Here is a 14,055-nt window from a genome sequence, read left to right as displayed (position 1 = left end):
ATCTGTCATCATGTCTGTAGAGAAAGATTCCTGTTGCCTTAGAATACCTTCAGATTGCTATTCATGCCATTATTAGGCCTTGTGCATCTATGCATCCTTACATGCCAGGCCTTGTGGTAACAGACTATCTTAGAGTTAAGTCAGAGAATGTTGTGTCTATATAGGTCCACTGTCACCTGGGTACTCTTCCATTACAAAGTATACAATTGGAGATCTAGATATACTGTACATGAGTGTACGTGTCACAGCAATATGTGTATAGGCTGGGTGCTGGTGACGCAGGACTTGCGTATGTGGCACATAAGGGCAGGCCAAGACTGCATGTCCCCACCCCTCCTCACTGGGTCACACAGCAGAGCATCTCACAAAACAGAGCCGGCCAATCTCACAAGCCTCTCAGAGCCAGATCAGCCACTGAGATGGAGTGTGTATGAATCACTGACATCAGCAACACACTACAGCGTAGGCTGTGAGAAACAGGCTTGTAGTCTGACAGTTGTGGAGGGTGGAGGCATGGGAATTTTGGGAAAGAGGGAGTGTAGGAACAGATGTGAAGAATATCTACAAACGAGGGCGGCACGAGTCCTCTGTCCATGTCCCCTTGAAGTGAAGTACCCATTTACAGCAACCCTCTAAAGACGAAATCAGAACAAGTGCAGTAGACAATTTTATTGTACAAATATAAGTCACAAAAACAATAGACAACTTTTGGAGAGCTATTACTTTTAACCCTCCAGGTTTAAGAGTCTCAGTTGTGGGTTGTGATTGGATAGGAGTGGGGTGGAAAGAGAGAGAGCCTGAAGAGCACTGGAGCATTACTGTGGGATTTCTGTGGCAACATAATCCTGCTTTAGGCTGATTGCCACACACACACACACACACACACACACACACACACACACACACCTCCCAACGCTGAGTCACTGGTAATGAAGATCTGGTTAAAAAGAGAACTTTGAAAGGGGGCAGGCACACAGACGCACGCACGCACACACTCACTCACTCACGGTTAGCTTGACTCATTATCAGCTTGCTTTTTATCCAGTAATGCCGCACAAGTGTCCAGATGGCCTGCAAAGCTGCTTCAACGCTCTCCCTCTCTCTCTCCACTGCGCTCACTCTCCTTTGAAAAAATTATAAAAAAGGTTACACCAGCAGCTGACAGAGTGAAGCCCAGCAGGGAGAGGATCCTGTTTGGATGTCAGGTGGGATTGCAACGGAGCAGCTAAAGTTATAAGAGCTAATCTAGGACCAGTAAATACATACAGCACTGATTCAAAACTCATCTCTTGTGTTCTGTACATTCAGCTGACATATATGAGACGCATTTGCTTACCGATATAAGCTAGTGTAGTAATTGATAATGTCCTTATTTACACTGCTTGAAGAAACACACATTTACTAATCTGTTTTGAAGGGTAATATCCTGGCCACCATTAAGAGAAGCCAATCATCACCATAAAAGTAACCCATCAAAACTCACCACCACTCAAACTGCCAAAATGCTTGGCTTCGCTCGTCCCAGCAAGACACAAGCGACTGACGGCTATGGTGTGTTGTGGTTGTACCACAATGTCAGTCTGTTCCGGACTCCAAAGTGTTGCCACTTGCTCAGAAGTGGATTTGAATGTGTAGAGAGATGTGTAAACTGCAGTATGGTAGAAGATCACACTTGTAGGACTGTTGGAGGGCTTGGTGGAACCATCACTAAAATGCTTCCACCTAACCAGTCATTTACCATCTGTAAGAAGGGGAAGTGCCTAGTGGCTGAAATAGAACCAGGCCATAGGGTAGAGTGGGTAAGTGCAGAGTGGAAGGAGGCCTGTATGATGCTGCCAATGGGTAAAGTTGACAGAAAGAAGATGGATGCCTTTTGGGCCTTTTCAGTACCCATACTTCTCGTTGAGGTGGGTGCGGCCATCACCCGACTGACCTGTGGACAAGGAAGGAAATGTTTCAGACATACTGGTTTTTACACAAACATAGAAGTGGCATCAAAGAGTCTTGGAGCTACACTCTTTTGTACTAACTGTTTATTTAGCACTGATTAACCAAAGTCACATGTTTCAGAGCTGGTGGGAAAAACACAGTTCCTTCATATATCACAGTGCCAACGTACTACAAAAACAGCACCATCAAATCAACTGAGAACTAAATAGTGGGTTGTTAAATACAATGAGTTTTGTCTTTGAATCCAATTGACTCTTGGTAGTCTTCACAGGAGGAAAGAATCCCTAAAAAGCTTTGTAACATTATCTTATCTTTGCAGTAACTTTGATCTGCATTCCTTGGCCACAGATGAAACTTTCTCTTTTCACAAATTGGCCATAAAAGCCATTTCCAATGAATTTCATTGCTCCTTACTCAGCATATGGGTGAGAATGTCAACTTTCAATGGATGAAATACACCAAACTCCCAAAAGAGTACTGGAGATACAGTACACATTTTTTGTGTGAAGAAATGGTGAGGAAAAAACATTCCCACTCTAGTGTAACCAAGCTATGGGCTTACAGGCTTTTGGGATCATTCAGACAAAAGGTCTTATGTCCTGGTAAGGTTCTTAAGGCCTAAAAACCAATGGAAATGACATGACTGTTAAAAGGATGAACAATTGAACAGGCCAGGTTGACAAGACAAAGCCAAGCCAAATTGAGTTACCAGCTCTGCATTAACTCGTTGTCTACCATCACTTGAATGACCTAGGTCAAGGAGGGGAAGACGTCTGTGACTGAACTCTATAACAATAATATGGAATGTTGTGTTTAAAAGAACTCTAAACAAGTAAACCTAAATCGTTGGTTTATACCTGTCGGTGGCACCCAGACACAATAGTCAGGATCATCCTCAGGGTACTCTCCTGACAGGGCAACTGGAGGCTGGAGAGAGACAACATGTTAACATGCACCAACAAGTTAACATTTCCTGTTTTTGTACGGTACAGCAAGGTACCTTTTTCGGTCACAGAGAGTGAATGTTAGCATGGTATAAAAGGGGGAAATGTCAACAATAACCACCCTCTCTATGATCCACATGCCTTTCCCTTATCCATTACATGGTATGAATTAAAATATATACAAAGTAGGGATGCTCCGATCTGGATTTTTGGGGCCGATACCGATCACCGATATTTTTCCTCAAGGTCAACCGATACCGATACCGATTTTTTGAAAAATACATAACTGTAGGCCTACTGACTGGATAGCCTACATATTTGTTGCTTTTTAGACAAAAGTTTTGATCCATTAGGCACCAAGCAAACGCAGACCCATTTTTATGGCATAGTAAAAGTCTGGCCTATCACCCAGTTAGGGCCTGAAGCCCAAGTCAGTGATATGGCTGTATAAAAGACATCATAAACGTGGCCTTCATGGTTTACATACTGTTACATCCTCCTATGTTTTCTGTTCAGTTATCTGTCTTCCCCAGGAAAAAATAAATAAATAAAATAAATAAATAAAAAATCGGTTTTTGCGATCGGCCATTTTTGCCGATCACCGATCGAGTCATTTGGAGTGAAATCGGCCGATTTAAATCGGTGGCCGATAAATCGGAGCATCCCTAATACAAAGTCACCTACTTGAACTGAATATCGCAAACCTGATACTTAGTCAAGCATTTCAATGTATCGCCGAGAGCAAGTCAGTTTTATTGCTCATACGGTATAGTCTGTGCGCTCGTGGGGTAGTGCTTACTCTGCTGGGGCCCATCATTTTCTTTTTCCCACTCTTCTTGAGACTTGGCTTGGCCACTGTCTCTTCCTCATCTCGCTGTTTGGTGTCTGCAGACCCAGGCTGCGGGGCATGCTCTGTGGTTTCATCAGACTCCTCTGTATCTCTCCCTCTCTGTGGTATCCTTTTCCCTGCAACAAACCATACAAACACAGTGTTTAATGACCAAAACTGTTTATCTAGAATAACTTTATTGAGTGGACCATGCTCTTAAGTCAGAGTGTTGTATGTATATATACATACAATATGTACTGTATGTATAACCTTGGCTCTGTCCAAAGAAGTACAGTACTGACCCCTGGTGGCATACAGGAGAATAACATTTCTAGACACAAAATCCAATCCAATTTACACAATGTTGTTGGGCTATAACATCATGGTAGACAGTTGGTTAAGCATTCACATCCATAGTTTGATGGACAAAGACTGTATCCCTACCTCGGGAATGTTGGGACTTTGTTAGTTCCTCATTGTGGAGTCCAGTGCTGGAGCTCTCTGTGGAAGTGGTTTCACTGGGTTCTTGGGGTTCAGTCTGAACATCGGCCATGTCTTCACTCCCTTTGCTGTTATCTTTCTCCTCCTCTGCCTCCTCTTCTTCCTCTTCCTCCTCTCCTCCAGGTGGAAGCCCTTTCATATTGAAGAGCTCTGCGGGCAGGTCGGCTCGCTTCGTGGGCAACTTCTAAGAGTGAGAGAGAGAGAGAGAGAGAGAGAGAGAGAAAGAGAGAGAGAGAGAGAGAGAGAGAGGTGGAGGGTGATTAAAGGTGTGCGAGACAAATAGAAGGTACAGAAAAACACAGTTGGAGAAAAAGAATGAAGGAAAGAGAGAGAGAGAAGGGCAAGGGCAGACGAATCTAGATAGACATAGAAATAGAAACTAAAACAAAGGGATAGTGTAAAGATATTCAGAGACAACTGTCTTTTAGCTACAAAAGCTCTTCTCCTCTCCTAGGTGTACATACCCCTATAGTCCCAGTCTTCAGCTTGAACTTGCTGCCTCCCTTCATGGCGCCAAACAGCGGTAAGGACTTCTTCTTCTGTGGCTCTGACGACCCACTCCCAGACCTGTCAACATTAAAATGTCAGAATGCAGTACTAACCACTTCAATATTTATGTTTAATCAGTGCCAAGAGTGTAATAAGAGTAGTATAACGTCTGCATCTTTCAAAATCACCTCAAAATAAATCAGGAGGTATTGAGATAGACAGTATCTATCTTTTTCTCTGTACAACTCTAAAACCTTACAAAACTGGGAGACCTCCAACATAACACAGTGCATCTGTTCAACCGTCACTGGGAGTATGTTGGGTCTGAGTCTGGTTTGAAGTTCTTTTGTGGTGATTCAGACATTGTGATGGGTCTCACCCAGTCTGCAACGAGGGCATCTGCGCTGGGCGAGTGAGCTCCACTAGTTTGCGCAGTCTCTGGGCCTCCTTGCGCAGGTTGGTGGCGTGCACATGCAGCTTCCTGCGCTCCACGCCGTCCAGCCCCGTCTCGCTCTGCACCTTGCTCATGAAGGCATCCAGGGGGTCCTCAGAGGACGAGTGGGAGCCATCTGAGGCAGAGGACACAGAGAAATGTAAACATGCACACACACACGCACGCACGCACGCACGCACGCACGCAAACTCACATTGACCAAACGACCCACAAGATAAACACACACAGGCAGACAACTAACTTCACACAAAACAACAGTTGTCAACTAAAGACCACAGAGACAGGTATTACGATGAGAGGGGTTTGCATGTGGTGCCTCTCACCTCTCCCTGCATCACTGAGCTTCTTCTCTGTCTCTGCCAGCTGCTTCTCCGTCTCCGTGAGTTTGGCCACCTTATGACGAAGGACACACATCATCAGCCTGTCAATCAATCTCATATGTAAAAGCTATCTTCCAGTTTTAAGATTTTGAGAGTATACATACAATGCCCTAAAACATAAATGTGCACAACAGGTTATAACTAAGGCATAAGATTTGTGCATTTTTTGCAACAACTGATCACTGAAGAACATTTCAGGTCCTTTGCATATGAACAAGAGATGATAGCTCATTGAATGATTGACATTAGGAGGGTTACCAGGGAGTCATAAGTGTCAGGGCGCTCTTCAATCTTGCCCGCCTTCTTCATACGTTGCTGCCTCTTCTTCTCGACAGCTCCAGTCCGATCCAGGAAGTTGTCATCATCACTATCGTAAAAGTCCTCATCTTCCCAGTTCTTCTTCTTACGCTTGCGGGACACTGGAGGGAGTTCCATGTGTTTACATGATAAAGAAAGGTAGAAGCTACATAATGGACAAGCTTGCCAGAATAATCGTATTTAAGGGGCAATGTTTTATTTTTACACGAACAGAAATATTGCACTTCAAATCTGGCTTGGGGTGCTGACCTGCTTCTTGTCTGAGCAGGCCCCTGGCCTCCAAGATCCGACATGCTTCCAGGGAACACTGGATGAGCGCCTCCTTCTTCTTCCCGGTATGGGTCACCTCGGCAACGAGCTGCCTCCCCAGTGCGTCGTCCACCGGGAGCCTGATAATAACAGGTGCCGTTTTCATCATTCTATTCATGAACTCATGAGGCATTATATAATAATACTATTAATTTACAACTGTATATCATGTGTATAAAAGTTCCTGTTGTAAATGCACACACCTACACATTGGTAGATTGTTTAGTGCAGAGGAAAGAATTTACCTTTTATACTTTACTTTGGCATAGACAGAACAAACATCTGGAGACACTGCACTTACTTGACTCTGCAGAGCCAGCTCCCATGGCTTTTGTCTTCATATTCAAACTCCAGTTCTTCCCCTGAAGTAAAACACACACAATGAGATACACTCAGACACTCGAAAGGACATCTCCCATCGTAATTACAACAAGGCCTAACCTTCTCTGTCGTAGAAGCCTTGCAGTGCCTTCTTGGGGTCTTTCAAGTAGGCAGCCTCCTGGTCCTCTTGGAACTCTGTAGCAAAGGGGTTTTCCTCGCTCTCGTCCTCATCTGGGGCAGCCTCCTCAGCTAGAAATTGACAGATAGATGACAGAGAGAAATGTTTATATTGGGACTAGGGTTGGGCGGTTATATGAAAAATCATAGTCAATATTTACAACTATAAAGTGCAGTACATCTGGCAGGGTTGGTGCAGTGAGTCAGGTGTTGAGAGTCCTTATAGCAGAGGGGAAAAAACTGTTTTTGAAACGGGATGTTTTGGTGGCTAGGGATCGGTAGCACCGTCCAGAGGGCAACAGTTGAAACAGGTGGTGAGCAGGGTGGGAGGGGTCAGAGATAATTTTATTTGCTCTATTGGTAGTGCGTTTGAGATATAATGATTCAACTGATGGGAGAGGGGTGCCAATGATCTTAGATGATTTTTTGACTATTCGCTGTAGTTTTTTGGGGGGGATTTACTGTCCGTGTTGCTGTACCAAACTGTGATGGATGAGGTGAGTATGCTCTCAATGATGGCTGTGTAGAACTGAAGGAGGAGGTTTTGTTTTACTTTGAATATGTTGGTGTTCTATTTGAGTGAGTTACTGATGCGAGTGCCAAGAAATTTGAAAGAATCCGTTATAGTTAAGGGTTCCCCAAAGAGGTTAATGGGGCATTTGTCTATACCATCATAAAACCGTCATAAATTGCTATAATAAACGCCTTAAGAGTGTTTGTCCAGCACCACCGTCTGTGTGGTTGAAGATGCTATGAAAGTGATGACAGAACTTTTTGTAAACAATGTAATTTGTCAAAGAAATAACCTGTCAAAAAAGACGTGTCACATAGAGTTGGGCATTGGTAAAAAAAAACTTAAACCGTGGTAAAATTTGGGGACAGTTTAACGGTATCAAAATTGGAAACCACCCAACCCTAATTGGGAAGTTTGGGAAACTTTCTGATAATTACCAACGTTTCTATATGAAATTATCTGAAAGTTTCCCAAACAACCCTAATTGGGACAGATAAGAGGCCCTGGTGTCAAATATCAACAGCAAACAGGGCAGGGAATAGGGATTTGTGATGTTCAGTTCAGTTCTTCTACATGTACAGTACTACTGCTACAGCGTCTCCATATTTGTCCACCAAGCTTACCTATTCCCCACGAGCACCCTGAATCTTCGCTGGAACTCTTGCCCTGGGCACTGCCACCTTTCCTTTCTCCTTCCTTCTCCTCTTCCTCATCCGACCCTTCTCCCATCATCCTCTTCTCCAGCTCTGCCCGCTGTTTCCTGGCTCGCTCCCTGAGCTCAGTGACCGTCAGTTCCGACTCGGCTTCCTCGTCACATTTTGGACCCTGCGGACAGACAGCAAGGAAGGAGTGTTCAGAGCTACAATGGTAGATGACTGTAAGTTATCCATCACATCATATTTTATCCATGTATTCTACCGGGTTAGCCTATTACGCTTTCGCACACGTATACTAGTTGTTGCGCGACTACTTGTTGATCTAAAATATATAGTGCAATAATACTATGTGCAATATGACAACCCTCGTGCACATAAGGTTCAGAGATAGGAAATGTTAGGATATTTATAGCATAGCATAGAGTACAGCACAGTGTTTTATTTGTATAGTATAGTATAGTGGATAGTGTACATAGCCTTTATTTATGTAAACCAGCTCCTTTCCTTTCTTGTTTTTAGTATTTTTTTCCTAGCACCAGGGGAGCCCCCCCTCCCAAATTTCGTTGTATGGTACCTGTACTATATCAATGACAATAAAGACCATTCATTCATTCATATAGCCTACGACCCTACGTCATATTGCTCATCACATTTACCTCCAGGATGAAAAGTCTAGTGCTTCCCCCGAATTTCAGGACGTGTCCGACCCGAAGCCTGACGTAGGTCTTCGGAGGCATCTTGTTCTTGTTCACAAAGGTACCGTGCGTGCTGCCCAGGTCATAGCCATAGAAACCTCTCGCCTCTCCCACCGTGTCCCCCTCACTGGCCTCCCCGCGGTACTGGATGACCGCATGGTACCTGGAGATGGAGGGGTGTTCCAGGGACACATCGCACACAGGTAAACGTCCGACCACGAAGTAACTGCTCTGGGTGAGGGGGATAGTGTCAACTAGTGTACCGCTCTTGAGAATAACGAGGGAATAAAGGACATCTGCTGCCACTCCGCCCCAAGGGGGTTCGGTGTACGGCAGAGGAGGGTGATGACCAGCGGGTAGTCCTGAGACATTAACAGGCAGCCTGGGCTTGACGTGTTCCTTCGTCTTAATAGGCGCAACAGTCTTCTCTTCGTCGGGATGTGTGCCTCCCTCTGGAGTGTTCTCTGTGTCGCTGTGGTTGTCCGGCGTGGACACACTGGCATCGTCAGGGTTTGAAGTGTCTCCATCTGCAGGTGTATTATCAGAAGCGTCAGATGTGTCTTCTTTCATTGGGCTGCTATCGGGTTCAGACGGAGGCTTTTTCTCTGCACTGGTTGACACAGAAACGCGTTTAGTCGCACGGGAAGGTGCCGCGAAAAGAGCAGGTTTCTTGAAAGGGTCCTCTGTTTCTTGAGCATTATTATTCTTCACGTCTTCTTTCTTTTCATTTTCACCACAATTGTCATTACTCGAACACTGGACCGTTTCCATCTGAGCGTCCATTTCTTCCTCCGTTCTCGAACACAATCCCTGCGACCGAGAGGGGCTCGCCATGTTTATGTGGTACGGCTGTCAAATTCGTCCGCCGCGCTAGTCTGAATAAAATGAACACTGTAAGTGTAAATACATTTTCTGAATCTTATCCCACAAAAACAATAACTCTTTATTTCATAAACTACACCACACGTAAAAAATAAAAAACGGATAACTAAACAGCACATATGACTATAATATAACATTATAAGTTACAATTGTTTTAGGGAACTAGCTCAATAGTACAAGTTTTGTACACGGTTTGTTTTATCACACGGACTGTCTCAAAGCCTGTGGTTTGGAGCAGCATTTGTGTTCATGTGAACTTCACTTTCCATCCCTGCAAATACTGTGAGTGGTATTATTGAACATAATATGAAATGGCGGTGATATGTGAAGTGATCAAGATAAATGTTGAATGATACTAGATATTGCCGGTTCTGTTTTGTTCACCCACCCCTCCTGCGCCTGCAGATTGGATCATTGGTTGAGTTTTAGCTAGCTATGTAGTTAGCTACACTTACATGATGTTGCTAAAACATTTAATTTACAATTAATGTATAAACTATGAAGAAGACTTTTCCAGACCAACTTGAAAACGAAATAAATAGCTACCTCACTTGTGTGTATGTGTTGTTGGGCACGGTGTGTGCTACTGATGGGAGGTGTGGGTAGTTAATCATGGTGGCACTAAACCAGCAAGGGATCTGCATAAAACATGTATAGTTATACCTCCTTTTACCCATTGTCAGTTCCAGAACCTCATTCGAGAACCTGAGCTGAGCAAGTCATCTGGTCCTGTCAGGATGATGCGCTACTGGGGAGAGATTCCCGGACCAGCCGGGGCACCCCCCAGCCGCAGTTCCTTCGACCTGCTCCAGCGTGAGTTCCGCTCGGTGGAGATGCAGGACCCCCCCTTACACCAGCCCTCGGCACAACGCCCCCGTCCCACCACCATGCTGGACATCCCCTCAGAGCCCTGCAGCCTCACCATCCACACTGTGCAGCTGTGCCAGCACACCCGACGCCTCCGCGCCCTTCTGGCTGCAGCCCAGGCACAGGGCATGACCCCCTCAGAGAGTAGCAGCAGGCTGGAGGAAGGAGATCCTCTGCCCCTGCGACCGCCCACACCACCGGCTGTTCCAGATGACCTGCTGCCCCTCGACAGCAAGGCCCCCTTGCTGCCCTTCCAGCTCCTTCACAGTGACCCTGAGAGCGACTTCTATAAGTAAGAGATGAGTGCTTCTGGCGCATATGGGTTTTTTGTTGATCTCTCTTACATAAAAATCAACTCTTATATTTAGAAAAGATGACATGATCACTGAATTGCATTAAATTGTGTGTCTGCCTAAATGGAAATGAACAGAGAACAGGACTAGGGATGGGCCTTCAAATAGTTTTGACTGTTCGAGCACCTGCATGTTTTGTTTTCGAGTACTCATATTTATATTTGGAAAAAGACGTTGAGTTGCAATGTGTGAGCGATGAGATGAAAATGTACAGATAAAATAACATTTATGGATAAAATGTATCAGCCAAACCATCTCAGAATATGGTAGTTAATGAATCTATCCAAAACCCTATAACTCATTGGCTTTATTTGTAGTCTAATAGAAGCTACTGCTTAACCAAATCAAAGCAAACACTTGTTTATGAGTCTACTCTAACTAGTCAGAAACACAACCAAATTTAGAGTAACAGCTTTAGAGTAATGGCAAGACCAGCAAAGATGTGTATCTGTATGTGTGTGCGGGACTGAGAACAGAGTGTCGGAACAGCGGAGAGGTGAGAAAAAGTTTATAAAGGCTTATAAAAATATTTTACAACTCTGGTTGAAGATTCTTTTGTTGAAAAGTTTTAACATCTGTTCGAGTACTCATGCCCATCCCTAAACAGCATGTCATAATAATTATGCTTTAGCAAAAAATAATAATATGAGATGAATTAAAAAATATGTAGTGAATGCTGTAGATTGCCTCTGCTCTCTCTCTCTCTCTTTTAAACTTCCCTTCTCTCTCAATCCTCTTCTTCTCTTTCTCTCTTTACATCTCTCTCTTGCCTTCCCTGTCCCTCTTATCCCCTCCCTCTTAACCCCTCCCCTTTTTCAGAGGCAAAGGCGAGCCTGTCACTGAGCTAAGCTGGCCCTCCTGCAGGCAGCTGCTGTACCAGTCAGTGGCCACCGTCCTGGCACATGCCGGCTTCGAGTCGGCCCAGGAGAGTGTGCTGGAGACCCTAACCGACCTAACCCATGAACACTACTTGCGCATCAGCCACCTATTGCGGGTGGCCGTGGACCGCGAGGCCCGCATTGGTGCCACCCCCTTCCCGGATGTTGTGGAGCAGGTGTTCCACGAGGTGGGCATCGGCAGCGTGCTCGCCCTGCAGCGCTTCTGGCAGGTGCGCATCAAAGACTACCACAGCTACATGCTCCAGGTGAGGGTCTTTTAAACATTGTTTTATCAGGCTGTAATGTCAAAAAAATGGCTTGACCTGTTTTTGTGTCATTGCAGAAATGTCCAAAATGGGCACCAGTATGTTGTTATGATAGTAATCACATGGAATTAATGTGCATTTTTATGGTGTTGATTGCATTATCCTTCTTGCTGATGTATCTTCCTGGTTTTTGTTTACATTTGGGCTGTTTCCAGAAAGGCAAGGAGCTCTCTGATCACCATACTGATAACTCTCTTTCCCCCTTTTACATTGCCCCTAGGTCAGCAAGGAGCTGTCGGAGGAGTATGAGCGGCTGGTGAACCCAGAGAAGGCCCAGGAGGACTCCAAGCCCCCCAGGATCAAAGAAGAGCCCATGAGTGACATCTCCTTTCCCATCAGCGAGGAGCCCGAGGCGGACCTGGCCTCAGGTGACCAAGCCCTGCCAATGGGGGTACTGGGGGCTCCCAGCGAGAGGCTTGCTGGAGGCCTGGAGGGGGAGCATTCACCACATCCCTCAGGTAAACACCCAGGATACTCATCATGCTCATCGTGAACTTCTTAAAAACAATAGTGGAATTCCACTCTGCTTATGTATATTTGATGAAAAAAAACTCTGTTACATAGATGTGGTCACAAAAAGGGTGGAAGGGGAATTATTTCATACTGTGACTCGCAGAAACTCTTCTGTCTTGTATGGTCACTTACAGGCGGCGGTGGGGCGAACAGCTCCCCCTTGTGGCACCTGTCACAGGTGAAGATGGAGCCCCAGGACAGTGTGGAGGGCCAGGTGTCAGGCCACCTCGGAGGCGATGTGTTTGAGGAGGGGGAGCCCATGTCCACAATGAGTGAGGCCGGCGGCATGGCCACCACGCCCGGAGGGACAGTGTCAGACGGCAGCTACTCCTCGCATTCGCCCGACTCCCTTATGGGCGCCTCGCCTGTCTTCAATCAGAGGCCTAGGAAGCGCATGAAAAAGATGTGAGGTACTTCTGAGCTGTGTGGAGGTGGCCATTTTGTGTCAAAATGGAGCGAGACTGAGAGAAAGGCAATATCAAGCATCAACAGATTCCAAACGAATCCTATGGCAATGTCCTTGGACCCCTTTCCACTCCCCCTTACAGATCAGAACAGATTGGATTGTTATTGGCAATATAACAAAAACAACACATAGGATGAATTTCTTTCTACCTGCAAAAACAGCCCTGACAGTGAGGACAATTTCCCAACATAACAGCAACATACAGTAGTCGGCACTTAATCCAAACGTTTGTCATATTGCAGCTTGTGATTTCATTGTGTCCAGTACATTATGTGCTCTGGGTTAGGGTTAGGGTCAACCTAGATTGCATTGTCATGGAGGCAAAGAACACATTGGTGCTCATGAAAAATGTTGTACTGACTTCAAAATTAAGTCATATCTCATATTCTTACTTGTCCTGTCCTCCAGCTATTCACCTCAGGCTGAATCCTGAGGTAGATGTTCCTGTAAATCATGCAGTATGACCAATGTGTGATTTCAGTACAGATTCCACTTATGTGCACTGATCCCTTGAACTGGCGGAGCCAAGCACATTTTGATATTGTAATTTCATTCCTTGTAGTTTTTTCAAGAATATGTAAATAGGAAGGTGCTTTGTCTTCCTTACTACCTTCCTTACTAGATACAGTAAATCTTTTGTTGATATGCATTAGTTAGATTTTCATGTAAAAAATAATAAATATCCTTTTTTGAATGTCCAATGTGTACTGAGGGTCTATGTCGTTCTTGCTGAGTGAAGATTTTGACAAGTGAGACCCTGGGTATATCAATACATTTGTGTCTATATCACATTTTAGAGGAATTTAATCCACATGGTACATGGTTAATCTAAAACTGTGAATGAACCTTCATCCTGTGGTCAAGATTTGCAGTATGCATAATTTCCCAAAACTGAGTACTGCCTGTACTGTAAAATACCAGGATGGCAGACTAGATTTGCCTTTCTATGTAGTACTGTATGCACACTTTTCTGGAAGTAAATTCAGAGTTAAGTCCCACAATTCAATGGAGCAGGTACAGTAAGAGGGGCTGTAGAGAAATGTAACAAAAAACTGGACAGCATGGTTGAGCTACAGATGATGTTTTCTCAGTATGAATAATGTAGTATGTTACTAAAACGAGTTACAGTATAAGTAACAGTGTTTTTAACAGTATAACTTAACTGGTATTAAGATCTCTGTCTTGTCTACTGTAAGGAAGAGTATGATACAGCATTGCATGTCACACATCAAC

General features: G+C 44.7%; 2 protein-coding genes across 2 annotated transcripts; one reads left to right on the top strand and one right to left on the bottom strand.

The window, feature by feature from the left end:
- Window positions 1-764: 764 nt before the first annotated feature.
- On the bottom strand, window positions 765-9,246 carry slc4a1ap (solute carrier family 4 member 1 adaptor protein). The gene is made up of 13 exons (XM_080530939.1): window positions 8,499-9,246; window positions 7,810-8,011; window positions 6,616-6,744; window positions 6,476-6,536; window positions 6,115-6,254; window positions 5,806-5,966; window positions 5,491-5,560; window positions 5,093-5,282; window positions 4,689-4,791; window positions 4,168-4,408; window positions 3,694-3,860; window positions 2,808-2,877; window positions 765-1,933 (listed from the first exon to the last, which is right to left on the bottom strand). Exons 1-13 carry the CDS (start codon window positions 9,105-9,107, stop codon window positions 1,884-1,886), a joined length of 2,193 nt encoding a protein of 730 aa, XP_080387065.1. The 5' UTR covers window positions 9,108-9,246; the 3' UTR covers window positions 765-1,883.
- Window positions 9,247-9,631: 385 nt separating this feature from the next.
- On the top strand, window positions 9,632-13,462 carry supt7l (SPT7 like, STAGA complex subunit gamma). The gene is made up of 5 exons (XM_080538439.1): window positions 9,632-9,701; window positions 10,103-10,578; window positions 11,459-11,783; window positions 12,064-12,301; window positions 12,491-13,462. The coding sequence occupies exons 2-5, from the start codon at window positions 10,157-10,159 to the stop codon at window positions 12,763-12,765; spliced, it is 1,260 nt and encodes a 419-aa protein (XP_080394565.1). The 5' UTR covers window positions 9,632-9,701; window positions 10,103-10,156; the 3' UTR covers window positions 12,766-13,462.
- The last annotated feature ends 593 nt before the right edge of the window (window positions 13,463-14,055 follow it).

This window comes from Nansenia antarctica (assembly GCF_963989245.1).
Source record: "Nansenia antarctica genome assembly, chromosome: 1".
Taxonomy (NCBI): domain Eukaryota; kingdom Metazoa; phylum Chordata; class Actinopteri; order Argentiniformes; family Microstomatidae; genus Nansenia; species Nansenia antarctica.
This window is presented reverse-complemented; position numbering and strand designations above follow the sequence as displayed.